The sequence below is a fragment of the Choloepus didactylus genome, chromosome 3 (genome assembly GCF_015220235.1).
Source record: "Choloepus didactylus isolate mChoDid1 chromosome 3, mChoDid1.pri, whole genome shotgun sequence".
In the NCBI taxonomy this organism is placed as follows: Eukaryota; Metazoa; Chordata; class Mammalia; order Pilosa; family Megalonychidae; genus Choloepus; species Choloepus didactylus.
Genome location: NC_051309.1, coordinates 172,459,729 through 172,474,664, shown reverse-complemented (window position 1 = coordinate 172,474,664; position 14,936 = coordinate 172,459,729). Strand labels below are relative to the sequence as shown.

Sequence of the window (14,936 nt, the reverse complement as noted above, 5' to 3'; positions counted from 1 at the left end):
ATCCTTGTTTCAGACAGTTCCTGCCTATTTAATAGTTGTTTTGATGGAAGGACTGAGTCCTGGTGCTCCATACTCCACCATATTCCCCAGAAGTTCCCTACCTCATTAATCTTTGCTTTAATCTTTATTGTTCTCTCCCTGGACTTTCTTGGTTTTTAAGTTAGAAAATTTATTTTATTTTTATTGTTTTATTTTTAATGACAGGAGTTTAGGGATATAAACTTTCCTCTCATCACTGATTACATAAAACTCATAGATCCTGATATGTATTGTTTATTGTCATTATTTCTCAGACATTCTGTAATTTTTGTTTATATTTCCCCTTTTACACAATACTTTTTTAATTAACAGTTTATAAGTTTCTAGGGAATGGACCTTTTTTATTCTTTTGGTTTAATTTTTGGTATATTGAAGTCTGCTGTTATTTGTATATTTCTATGTATTTCTCTTTGCATTGCTGCAGTTTCTGCTTTACATGGATGGTCGCTGAATTATTTATAATGCAGACATGCATAACCATTATAAATTCATTGTGAATTGTACCTTTTAGAATTATAAAGTGTTCTTCTTTGTCTTGTTCAATGCACTTTGGCCTGAAGTCTTCCTCATCTGAAATCAGTATTGCCATCCCTGCTTCTGGCGTCTTCCCATGACTCTCTCTCTTTCTATGTGCCTGAATTTCATTCTGCTTATAAATGACTCCAGTAATAAGATTACGATGTATTGTGATTTGGTCGTGCCACAACTTTACTGAAGTAACCTTGTGAAAGAAGGAACACTTCTTGTGTTCCTGCAAGAAGTTCTTTATTGGCTTTTTAGTACAAGATTATATAGCATAAGCATTCTTTGGATTACATGATTGTTTTCCTGTTTCCCAGGGAACTGTGTTTGTTCTAAAATAACAAGACTAGCATGTTTATAATTTTCGGGTGCAAGCTTGAGGATAATAACAATCTCAGGGAATGATCTCTTCTGAACCAGGTGGGAAAGCAGGGGCATGGAAGGAGCCTGGCATCATTCTCTAACTTAATTGCCAGCCGTAAGGTGTACAATGCCTCAGTGCCTGCCTTCAGGCACACAATGCCTTGGCCTTCTCTCAACCTTTTAAGAGGCGGCCTTTCTGACTAACATGCCAAGCCAGGGAACCTTCCGTGCCTCCACATAACCTCATCAAAAGGACCTATTTACAATGAGTTCACACCCATAGGAATGGATTAGGTTTAAGAAAATGTTTTCTGGGGTTCATAGCTCCAATCCACCACACCCCTCCCTCTGGCACTTTCTCTCTGTTCCATTTTCTTACAAATATTAGTTATGTTGTTAAAGAATGAATTCAAGTCTTGCTTGTGGGAAAAATGAAAACTGAGGTTGGTGGCATCAGGCTATTTTTTAATTTGGATTTTCTAGTAGTTTCATGCAAGCAGTTCAGGTAATAAGACTTTTTTTCCTTTAAAAATAGAAAAAAAACATCATAAATTCTTATACCTTGCAGTTCCAGTCAGAATTTAAATAATGCATTTTAATTTCCTGGTTACTAAAACAAATTCTATACAGTGGGTTGGCTTAACAGCAGGAATACATTGGCTCACAGTTTCAGAGGGTAGAGGCTTCCTTTCTCCTGAGGCTGGTATCTTCTGGCTTGCAGGTGATCTTTGGGGTTCCTTGGTGTTTCCATCATGTGGCAATGCACATGGAGGCATCTTCTCCTTTCTCCTTTGAGTTCTGTTGACTTCCAGCTTCTGGCTGTTCCTGTGGCTTCTCTTTTTTTTGTGTCCAATTTCCTCCACTTATACGACTTCAACCGCATTGAATTAAGGCCCACCTTCACTCATTTTGGACAGACCTTAACTAATAACATCTTCAAAAGTTCTGTTTACAAATGGGTTCACACCTATGGGACCAGGGATTTGGGGCCTAAACATGCCTTTTGTATGGAACACGATTCAATTCTCAACACATGGAAACTCTTCATAGAACCTCAGATCCTTTTGGGGGATTATTTTTTCCTGGTAGGAATAATTACTACTATGAAAAAAAGAGCTGTTGTGAGACAAGGATAGGATAGAATGCAAAGAGCTCTTCTCTTTCCTTAGTTCAGGTGGGATGTTCTCTCCTTTGGAAAGTGCTTTGTAGCTTAACCTGCCTGATGCTCTCAATCATATTCCCAGGCTACTATGGATTGGGGAAACTCCCCAGAATTGACTCTGAATCTGATGGTAACCCTGTCAACAGCAACTCTGAGCTGCAGCTTACTCCTTATATTCAAACATAAATACTGTGTTATATGCTTTGGGAAAAAGGTAGGATTTGTCAACATTTGTAAACTTGATGATTATTCTTATGTTGTTGTCATTCATCCAAAGCTGGCACTACGAGGCATTAAAACATCCATGTGAAAACAAAAAACTCAGTAAAAATATTGAATTAAAATACCCAGCTAAGAAATCTCAGTCTCCACCTTGTTTCCTCTTATTTCTTTCCTTGAAATTTTACATAAAATGTTATACATTTTGTTGGTCTATGCATGTGTGTGTGTGCATGTGTATGTATTCCTAAGTTTGGTTGAATTCAAATTAGTACTGGATCAACAAACCACTTATTAACTTTGAGGATAATTCACTTTTACATATACAAGTTTGAGTTAGTAAAAACAACATCAACACCTCTGAGTCAAAATGTGATTCAGAACCAAGTGGGGTTCATTCTAGGCATGCAAGGATGGTTCAACATAAGAAAATCAATCAATGTAATACAACACATTAACAAATCAAAAGGGAAAAATCAAATGATCATCTCAATAGATGCTGAAAAAGCATTCAACAAAATCCAACATCCTTTTTTGATAAAAACACTTCAAAAGGTAGAAATTGAAGGAAACTTCCTCAATATGATAAACAGCATATATGAAAAACCCACAGCTAGCATAGTACTCAATGGTAAGAGACTGAAAGCCTTCCCTCTAAGATCAGGAATGAAACAGGGATGCCCACTGTCACCACTGTTACTAAACATTGTGCTTAGAAGGGCTAGCCAGGGCAATACAGCAAGACAAAGAAATAAAGGCATCCAAATTGGAAAGGAAGAAGTAAAATTGTCATTATTTGCAGATGATATGATCTTATATCTGGAATACCCTGATAAATTGACAATACAGCTACTAGAGCTAATAAACAAATTTAGCAAAGTAGCGGGATACAAGATTAATGCACATAAGTCAGTAATGTTTCTATGTTCAAATTGAAGAGACAGTCAAGGAAAAGATGTCATTTTCAATAGCAACTAAAAAAATTAAGTACCTAGGAATAAACTTAACCAAAGATGTAAAAGACCTAAACAAAGAAAACTACATAACTCTACTAAAAGAAATAGAAAGAGGCCTTAAAAGATGGAAAAATTTTCCTTGTTCATGGATAGGAAGGCTAGATGTCATTAAGATGTCAATTCTACCCTCACCTACAGATTCAATGCAATCCCAATCAAAATTCCAACAACCTACTTTGCAGACTTGGAAAAGCTAGTTATCAAATTTATTTGGAAAGGGAAGATGCCTCAAATTGCTAAAAACACTCTAAAAAAGAAAAACAAAGTGGGAGAACTTACACTCCCTGGCTTTGAAGCTTTTTATAAAGCTACAGTTGTCAAAACAGCATGGTACTAGCACAAAGATAGACATATTGATCTATGGAATTGAATTTAGAATTCAGAAATAGACCCCCAGATATATGGCTGACTGATCTTCGATAAGGCCCCCAAAGCCACTGAACTGGGATATAAGTCTTTTTAACAAATGGAGCAGGGAGAGTTGGATATCTATATCCAAAAGAATGAAAGAGTACCCCTACCTCACAGCCGACACAAAAATTAACTCAAAGTGGATCAAAGACCTCAATATAAAAGACAGTACCATAAAACTCCTAGAAGATAATGTAGGGAAACATCTTCAAGACCTTATATTAGGCGGCCACTTCCTAGACTTTACACCCAAAGCACAAGCAACAGAAGAAAAAATAGTTAAGTGGGAACCCCTCAAGCTTAGAAGTTTCTGTACCTCAAAGGAATTTGTTGAAAAGGTGAAGAGGCAGCGAACTAAATGGGAGAAAATTTTTGGAAACCATGTATCTGACAAAAGACTGATATCTTGCATATATAAAGAAATCCTACAACTCAATGACAGTAGTACAGACAGCCCAATTATAAAATGGGGAAAGATATGAAAAGACAGTTCTCCAAAGAGGAAATACAAATGGTCAAGAAACACATGAAAAAATGTTCAGCTTCACTAGCTATTAGAGGGATGCAAATTAAGACCACAACAAGATACCATCTCACACCAATTAGAATGGCTGCCTTTAAACAAACAGGAAACTACAAATGCTGGAGAGGATGTGGAGAAATTGGAAAACTTATTCATTGTTGGTGGGACTGTATAATGGTTCAGCCACTCTGGAAGTCAGTCTGGCAGTTCCTTAGAAAACTACATACAGTTACCCTTTGATCCAGCAATTGCACTTCTCAGTCTATACCTAGAGGATTTGAAATCAGTGACACAAACATATATCTGCATGCCGATGTTCATAGCAGCATTATTGACAATTGCCAAGAGGTGGAAACAACCCAAATGTCCTTCAATAGTTGAGTGGATAAATAAAATGTGCTATATACACTGCGTATACACTACACGGCAGGAAGAAGGAACGATGTCATGAAACATATGACAACATGGATGAACCTTGAAGACATAATGCTGAGCAAAATAAGCCAGGCACAAAAAGAGAAATGTTATATGTTACCACCAATGTGAACTTTGAAAAATGTGAAACAAATGGTTTATAATGTAGAATGTAGGGGAACTAGCGATAGAGAGCAACTAAGGAAGAGGGAACAATAATCCAATAAGAACTGATAAGCTATTGTGGGTAAATTTAATGTTCTGGGAATGCCCAGGAATGACTATGGTCTGTTAATTTCTGATGGGTATAGTAGGAACAAGTTCACAGAAATGTTGCTATATTAGGTAACTTTCTTGCGGTAGAGTAGGAACATGTTGGAAGTAAAGTAGTTATCTTAGGTTAGTTGTCTTTTTCTCACTCCCTTGTTATGGTCTCTTTGAAATGTTCTTTTATTATATGTTTTTTTAAATTTTTTTTATTTTTCATACAGTTGAATTGAAAAAAAAAGCTAAAAAAAAAAAGAAGGAAAAAAAATATGCAGATCCCCCTTGAGGACCCTGTGGAGAATGCAGGGGTATTGGCCTGCCCCATCTCGATGGTTGCTAATATGCCCACAGACATAGGGGACTGGTGGTTTGATGGATTGTGCCCTCTACCACAGGATTTGCCCTTGGGAAGACTGTTGCTGCAAAGGAGAGACTAGGCCTCCCTGTAATTGTGCCTAAGAGCCTGCTCCCGAATGTCTCTCTGTTGCTTAGTTGTGGCCCTCTCTTTCCAGCTAAGCCAACTTGGCAGGTGAAATCACTGCCCTCCCCTCTACCCGGGATCAGACACCCAGGGGAGTGAATCTCCCTGGCAACGTGGAATATGACTTCCGGGGAGGAATGTACACTTGGCATCGTGGGATAGAGGACATCTTCTTGACCAAAAGGGGGATGTGAATGGAAATGAAATAAACTTCAGTGGCAGAGAGATTCCAAAAGGAGGTGAGAGGTCACTCTGGTGGGCACTCTTACGCACAATATAGACAACCCTTTTTAGGTTCTAATGAATTGGGTAGCTGGTGGTGGATGCCTGAGGCTATCAGACTACAACCCAGAACCCGTGAATCTTGAGGACAATTGTATAAAAATATGGCTTATGGGGAGTGATGGTGGGATTGGGGGGGGCCGTGGGGACCACACTCCCCTTTGTCTAGTTTGTGGATGGATGAGTAGAAAAATAGGGGAAGGAAACAAACAAACAAACAGACAAAGGCACCCAGTGTTCTTTTTTACTTTAGTTGCTCTTTTTCACTTTAATTATTATTCTTGTTATTTTTGTGTGTATGGTAATGAAGGTGTCAGGGATTGATTTTGGTGATGAATGTACAACTATGTAATGGTGCTGTGAACAATCGAATGTACGATTTGTTTTGTATGACTGCGTGGTATGTGAATATATCCCAATAAAATGAATATTAAAAAAATGTGATTCAGAGGAGTTGGACTTTAAATGTGAAATTCTGGGAATATTTTAATGAATTTATTTTACTTGTTTCCTTTTTTTTTTTTTTTAATTTATATAGGGCATATTAAAATGATGTCCAGTAAAGTCTAAAAGAGTTCTTCCTATAAGTGTCAAATAAAAATTCTGTGTGATAGGAAAGCTCTGTATAACAGTGTATTTGGTAGCCTTTTTTCTATACTAGTACATACGATTGATGATATCTTTTGTTTAGATAAGATATGGTGATAATAAATACTTCATAGGATTGTTATGAGGGATTAAATAAGTTAATATATGAAATAATATAGAATAAGGCCAGGCATTTAATATGCCAAATAAGTATCAGCAATTATTATAATTGACCAAGGAACCAATATCACCTTGAATAAAAATGCATTATTAATAAATGACAAGGCCGTAATTATGGTAAATTTTACAGGTGCTATTCTGGCTGTTAGGGTGAAGCCATTCTTTTCTACTTACATTACAGTTACATTTGAAGAAACTGATGGAACAGCTCGCAAATTGGCTTTGTCACATTCAAGCTCTAGACCTCGGCAAAGACATTGCATGGGCACGGAACTGACCACTGAATAAAGAAGAGGTAAGAAAGTCAAGGGTAAGGAAAAGAAAAAAATGAAAAGCTATGAGAAAATTATTTAGAACAATATATGTTATGTCTTACCATAGACATTTGGGCAATACTTAAAGGTTTCAAACTTTTCTTTTGATTTAACTTTAAAATGATGCTAAAGCATTAACATTGGAAACATACACCTCTACCAGACCATGCTTTGTTTTTTTTTTAAATAACCAGCTGTTCTTCTCATTCGTTGCAGAGTGAGTGAAATCATCTGTACTTACTCACCTGGGAGTGTGGTTATGCCCAAAGCTAACTTAATAAAATGTGATGAACTCTGATGTCCATATCACAGCTGCTATTTAAAAATACAGTATTTATTAACAATATAATCTAAACCTTTAATAGAGGACAAAGTCTTTTTTTTTTTGCTTTTATTTTTTTTATTTTTTATTTTTGAAATAAATTCAAAGTTATAGGAACAGTTGCAAAAACAATACTAACCCCATACAAAGAATTCCATCATACCCTGACCCCCCTCTTCCAATAGCTCAATCCACCAACTTTAACATGCTGTCACATCGCTATTTCTTTCCCTCCCTCCCTATCTATCATCCATCATCTATTTCTCTGTCTTCTGAACATATGAGAGTTAGCTGCACACATCCTTGAACATACACTATAAACCATGTATACACTTCCCATGAACAAGAACATTCTTTTATGCAATCCCATTAAGCGCTGCTACAAAGTACAAGAGATTCAACAATGATATGAAGCTTACATTCTATATTTCCTTTACCTTATGTCTCAACTGTGTCCCTTTGAGCCACCTGTCCTCTATCCTCCAATCCCATCCAAGTTCATCCTTGGCAGTCAATTGTCATCTATTTAGACTTTTTTTTTTTTTTTCAGTTGTGGAAACATATATACCGCCTAAATCTTCCCATTCCACCCCCTCCCTAGCCTTCCATTAGTGGGATTAATCACATTTAGAATGTTGTAATGCTCTTTCCCACCATCCATTACTAGAAATTTCCCTTCACCTCAAACAGCAACTCCACACTCATTTCTTAACTTCCCATTGCCCCTTCCCCCATTTCTCTTAACCCAAATTCTACATTTCATCTCTATAGTTATATTCTCTGATAATTTCTTTGTGTTTGCTGTGGGGGTTAAAATTAACCTCTTAAATCCATATCAATCTTGTTTTTTGTTGATACCACCTTCACTTCAATAGGGCACATAAACTATGTTCCTATACTCCTCCACTCCCCTACCTTTATATAGTTGTCTAAAATTACACATTTTACACTGAGTTCAAAACCACTGATTTGTCATTAGAGTTCGTGTAATTTATATCATGTAGGAAGTAAATGGAGTTACGGTTCAAAAATTATTGACTTCTATTTGTATTCCATTGTGGTTGGAGAATGTGCTTTGAGTATATTCAATTTTTTTTTTTTTTTTTAATTTCTTGAGGCTTGTTTTATGTCCCAGCTTATGGTCCCTTCTGGAGAAAGATCCGTGATCACTAGAGAAAAATGAGTGTCCTGGTGATTTGGGATGTAAGGTACTATATATGCCTGTTAAAATTCTCTATATCTCTTTCTCCTTTCTTTGTTTCTCTGTTGGTAGGGTTCCCTTTAGAATCTGAAGTAGGGCAGGTCTTTTATTGGCAAAGTCTCTCAGCATTTGTTTTTCTGTGAAAAATTTAAGCTCTCCCTCAAATTTGAAGGAGAGTTTTGCTGGATAAAGAATTCTTGGTTGGAAGTTTTTCTCTCTCAGAATTTTAAATATGTCATGCCACTGCCTTCTCGCCTCCATGGTGGCCGCTGAGTAGTCACAACTTAGTCTTATGTTGTTTCCTTTGTATGTGGTGAATTGCTTTTCTCTTGCTGCTTTCAGAACTTGCTCCTTCTCTTCAGTATTTGACAGTCTGATCAGAATATGTCTCAGAGTGGGTTTATTTGGATTTATTCTATTTGGAGTTCGCTGAGCATTTATGCTTTGTGTATTTATATTGTGTAGAAGGTTGGGGAAGTTTTCCCCAACAATTTCTTTGAATACTCTTTCTAGACCTTTACCCTTCTCTTCCCCTTCTGGGACACCAATGAGTCTTAAGTTTGGATGTTTTATTTTATCTATCGTATCCCTGAGATCCATTTCGATTTTTTCAATTTTGTTCTCCATTCTTTCTTTTGTTCTTTCATTTTCTGTTCTGTGGACTTCTAGGACACTGAGATGTTGTTCAACTTCCTCTAATCTTGTATTGTAAATATCCAGAGTCTTTTTAAATTGGCCAACAGTTTCTTTTATTTCCATGAGATCTTCTATTTTTTTTTATTTACTCTTGCAATGTCTTCTTTATGCTCTTCTAGGGTCTTCTTTATGTCGCTTATATCCTGGGCCATGGTCTTCTTGATGTCCTTTAACTCCTTTGCCATGTTTTTGTTCCTTGATTGTTGTTCTTTGATTAATTTTGCTAAGTACTGTGTTTCTTCCAATATTTTGATTTGGGAGTTTGGAGTTGGATTCTCCATATCGTCTGGTTTTATCATATGCATTAAGATTATCTGTTGTTTTTGGCCTCTTGGCATTTGCTTTGCTTGATAGGGTTCTTTTAAGTTGTAAAAAAAAGATACCAATCTAATTTTTCAGAAACACAGTTTCTTGGTGTACACTTCCTCTAACTAACCAGCACATGGTGTCTGCAAATCACCTATACACCTCCAGACAGTTCTCCCCAACTCTGTCTCTGTGGTGTGTGGGGAAATGATTCTTGTGGGGTTCAGTTGGAGAACTCAGTTTGGGTGTGTTGCTGGAGCTGTCTGCCCTGAATGTGGGGTGTGTGTACGGGTGGCCAGAGAGGAAGGGCAGCTTTAATATTCAAATCCCCCAGGTTCCCAGAGATTCAAGGCCACCACAAGAGTCTAAGCCTTCATTTCAGTTTTGCCCCAGATTTTCTATCACTGACCCACATACCACTGGCATTGACATAGCGTCCCTGGGTTTTCCAAGTGGGCCCCCCTTCTCAGCTGTGATCTTGCAGGACCTCTGCTGAGGGAAGGCTGTGCATGCCGTCCCTCAAGCTAAGCCCTGGGCTGTCAGGCCATGCAGGGAGGCTGTCTGCCTGATGCAAAGATTAGCCTATAATTCTTGACTGGTGTAAGTTCTGAATGAAAGGAAGGCAGTAAAGCGGGGCCCCACCCCTTTCCTCTTTAGAGAAGATGGATGCCTTAGGGGGATATCATTAGCATTTCAATGGTCTCTCTCTGCCTGTGCCACACCCTTGTCTGGGTCACAGAACTGGGAACTCAAAATGGCTGAGGCTTTCTCCACTGAGTTGAAAAAGGAACAGTGTTAGTCCGAGGAGACCCTCTGGCTTTCCAAGGTTAGTCGTCACCCAAAGCCTCTGTCTACTTGTTGGGGATTCGCACACTTCATAGCGAGCAGTTCACAATTGCTAATTAAAACCCCAGTTGGACCTCAGCTGAGCTATATTCACTCGCTGGGAGAAAGCTTCTTTCTGGCACCACGAGGCTTTGTAGCTAGGGCTATGGGGGAGGGGTCTCCCGATTTGGATCCGCAGTTCTCACTTACAGATTTTGTGCTGTGATCTCGGGCATTCCTCCCAAATCAGGTTGGTGTTTTTTTCCCTGAAAAATTCAGGAGTTCTTCAGAAGATTTTGATGGATTTTATGATCTTCCTTTGGCTAATGTAGGGATGTAAGGATGTCTAAAACTGCATTTTTGGGAATGAACATGTTTTCTGTGCAGCCATTCTATTCTCACTCGTGGGGCCCGGAAAGAGAGAGAGGATAGAATGTATGCCTTCAGTCATCTCTTGGGGCCTTGATAATATTCCTAAGGATGTGATTCAATGTTAGTAAAGTCTATTCAGGCCTCACAGCAATGTGTTCATATAGTGAACATGTGTAATGAGATTATTATCTAGTATAATATATAAAGTCTGATTCCTGCCTTGATGGAGAATGGTCGATTACTATGAACAATGAGGAATGTTCCCTTGTGCATTTACTTCTGGAGCCCTAAACTGCAGAGCAGAGGTTACAGGCTCAAATCTCTACAGAGGCCAGGCAGGTAACACAAAAGAGAAGGGAAAAAGGTGTAAGCTGCATCTAGATGTGTAAATGGAACAGCTCCTAACTTTTGCCATCCTACAATGGGGGCCATGTGTAGCCAAGTCTACTTTCTAAAAGAGACCAGAAATACAAAATTTTACATATAATTACTTATTAAAAATAATATTAGTTCATTTTAAATGCTTCAAAACATCATGGGACAAAACTTTCTATGAGGACTTCTCCTTGCAGGCTTCCAGTTTTTGACCTTTAAGTTAGGCTTCCAGCAATTAGGCAAGAGTCTCAATGGCAAAGTAAGACTCCTGTGACAAAATTGGTGGGACAACTGCTAATAAACACAATTGGCTATAGGCTTTGAGCTAATAAAGTGTCTTTTGCTTAGATATGGGGTAATCAGTGTTCTTTCTCCACAGTCTCCTTTACAGGGTTATAAAAGATCCAAATCACAACTTTAGGTTTTGTGTTTTATGCAAATGGAGTATTTGCCAAGAGCTTTTAAACAGTTTCATAGTTGTAAGTACCCATTTGGGCTATGGAACTCTGAAAACTGACTTTCTGTAAGTCAAAGTCATGTCTAATATGTGAGCCTATGTTTATGTTGTGGGGACAGTCTGGTCAGGGTTGGAAAGGAAGATGAGGCTATTGCAAGTGAGTAGGAAGGACAGGAAGGGAGGACAGTGAAAACAGCAATAATTCCAGTGTGTTTTTTTCCATTTATATGGGCTGAATTAAGACAATCTATATAAGTTGATTACACTGGTATCTGTAATTTGGAAAAATGAAAAAAATAACTAAAAATCCAACAACAAAGGAGTGGCTAAGTAAATCATGTCACTTACAAAATAGGTAATTTGTATAGTATATTTTAAAAGAGTTTATAATAACATGGATACCTGATTATGCTAAAATGCTAATTGTAAACATGATACAAATGATTTATAAAGGATATTTCAACTATGTTAAAAAATACAAATTTCTGTACTTTCCAAGTCTCTCAAATCAAAGCTTTATTAACATACTGGTTAATAATAGGTATTACATTTTCCATAATATTGCTCTTAAGAGGTGACTTTATATTTTTTCATTCAGCCAAAAAGATCTAGCCATGTTAATGAGTTTAATTTCCAATAAATCCCTATAATATTCTGATTCAAAAAAAGTGGAACAATGGGAAACTTATATTTCACCCCCAAAGTTTGCACTACACTTTCCATTCCATTTTTACACTGATATCAAGTTTGAAAAACATATTAAATTATTAATTATACCCCCAGAATTGTCTTCAAAGAACTCTAATTAAAAAGTCTATACCTCTTTATGAAGTACTGGTAAAAGAAACTATTTCTTTTTTTTTTGATTCATCATTTATTATTTAGATCCATTCCTCTTCTATAAATATACTTGTGACAAATTCATCCCAGAGCACAGAATAAGGAAGAAATTTATTTGTCTTGCTGAATTGGTCTCTTTTTTTTTTTTTTTTTTTACCCCATTTGTATGTTTTTGCTTTACAAATTAAACTATTAAAGTTATGTAAGCCACTAGGTTTCCCTCTTTGACCTAATGACTACAAGTCCAGAACTCAGTTGCTGAACTCTTCTCAGTGAGGATTTCCTTTATAATGTTTCTTCTTCATCATCTGTATTATTCATCACTTGATATTTTCTTCTATATCATGTTAAGTCTGTTAGTAACCATATTGTTATTGTAAGTCATATAAAATTCTTTTGGGAATAAGGTAAGATAGTAAAAAATCTAATCAAAATTTAAGAAATGAAGAGAAAACCATATATAATAAAACAGAAGAAAATAACCACTTTTGGAGCTAAAATAGCCTAATCCATGAATTCTTTTGCATTGTATTAATAGCTAAATTATACCTGTAAGCTCTTTTCTTTCCTAAAAGCTTGAACTTTTTAATGACCAAATAATTTGGTCTCCATCTTCTTGGAGACAAGCATGATGATAACTGTGGAGTAACCTGTGAGACTCTGGGGAGGCATATATTATCTGCTTAAATCGGGAACTGTTAGTAGTTTTTGATTACTCTCCTTTAAGTAGTGAAGACAAAAAATACTAAAAAATCATAAAAGGTAGACTTTATAATTTGTAGCAGGACATAAAGGAAAATATATAGTAAAGGATTCTTTTCCCCAACCTCTGCTTTCAAACCAAGGTTTTGAGAAGTTAGAGTCAAATGTACAACTCCAAGGCACAGATTTACATTTGCATAACTCATTTGATTAGAATTTTTTATAAGGAATTATTTTTCATATATCTTATTGACCTAAAATAGAGAGTTAATATTCAAGGTTATGCTTCCTCCTCTAACCCCTCCAGTATTTTTGTAAGTTTTAGGCTAAAAATAGAAGGTTATAATTAATAAACCTTTCATACCTCTAAAATATAGCTTAGTCCCCAGAAAACTTCTTGCTTGCAAACATAATATCAACATAGCTTCTCCATTCTTCTATTTTCTCAGTTTCCTTTACATCAGAGTTTATAAGATTGTTAGTGATTTGTGATGGGGCTTACACAAAATAGCAATCCTGACTAACCGTTATTAAGTTTGCTCACAGTAATACCTAGGATGATTTATTAGTTTTACACCTAAAGTCATTTAAAAATAAAATTCCCAAATTAAGGCTGCATCTCTAATGGGAATACAAACTCAAAAACTATAATTTAACTTTTTTTTTTTTAAAATTGGACATAACTTTAAAAAAGCATGTTGCCTTATTACGAACTTACGGAAAGGAAACTCAGCCCTTTGATTACTTACAGCAGTCACGTGTTTCTGCCTCAAAGGGATATGGAGAAGACATTTTGTAGTAATTTGCAAAATATTTGTCAAGTTGCAGAGACCATCCATTGTTGTCTCCTAAAATAAAACCAGATAGCAGAAAAATTCAAGAAAACAGTAATACTTTGGTGTGTTGGGAAAAATAAGTCCTCTCTTTGAAATATACCAATGATTTTCAGACAGTGAGAGAAGCATCATTTGGGAGTATGTTAAAAACGCAAATTTCTAGGCCCCTTATCTAGAGATTCTGATTTAATAGATCTAGGATGATGGGTCCTGCTAGTTTCCATTTTTAACAAGCATGACAGGCAATTCTGCAGAAGTAGTGTTTGGACCATACTCTGAGAACTTTAGACACACTGATACACAGCAGACTGTTCTTAGCATTTTAATTTTGATTTCTTAAGTCTTCTTCAGTCATAAAAACTGATGGTGGAGCTACATTAACATAGATAGATGGTCATTCTGCATTGTTAAGTAAAAGAGAAAGAAATCAACATGACTAGCATGATTTCATTACTGTTAAAAATATATATGTGTGTGTGTGCTTATGTATATATGTTTATGTATACATAAACACAGACACACAAATATAGAAACACACACATATAGAGAGAGGGAGAGAGACAAAGACAAACACACAGAGAGAGTGAGAAAGGGGCACCAAAGGGTTAAAAGCGATTATCTTCTGGGTGCTTATTTATGTTCTCAGCTGTACTTTCTGATTTTTATATTAATCTAGTGTATTGCTTTTTTTTTATAAAAACAACCAAAAGTAAAAGTCTTCACTTTTAGGAAGAAAGAAATTTTTCTTCACAAAATTCCTCATGATTACATTTTAAAACAAATCAGATAATGAAGTCAATTATGTGAAGAAATGAACTAGTGAATGGGGATGCAGGAGCAGCTTCTCTGGAGATGTTTGCAAATGGTACAAGCCTTCATTCCTGGGAGGATTTGAAACTGATTCTTTTCAGAGGTTCTAAAATTTTTCATAATGGTGCCAGGACTATTAAAGGATGCACAAACATATAAACAGATGATAAAATTATGAACGTTTGTCCTATTTCTGTAAGTCGGCATTAAATCTAGATTGGTTTTATAAATTATTTTTGCCATATATACATAATCTGAATCCAAGACGAGTTCAGATATTACATGTTTGTTCAGTTACAAGGATTTGTTGAAACTGACTTTCCCATAACCATGGTGTCGACTCCAAGTGTTACCTCCAGCTCGCACTGAATATAACATGCACTCAATTTCCCATAGCCACCTCAAAAGCAACA

General features: G+C 36.4%; 1 protein-coding gene across 1 annotated transcript in view; it reads right to left on the bottom strand.

Moving 5' to 3' along the window:
• The window catches only part of RXFP1 (relaxin family peptide receptor 1), a 156,254-nt gene that overhangs the window by 61,349 nt on the left and 79,969 nt on the right, over positions 1 to 14,936 (bottom strand). The window contains exons 3-4 of the mRNA XM_037829098.1: positions 13,627 to 13,725; positions 6,642 to 6,747 (exon numbers count right to left, since the gene is read on the bottom strand). Of these exons, the coding sequence (XP_037685026.1) occupies positions 6,642 to 6,747; positions 13,627 to 13,725 (205 nt within the window). The remainder of the gene's footprint in view (positions 1 to 6,641; positions 6,748 to 13,626; positions 13,726 to 14,936) is intronic.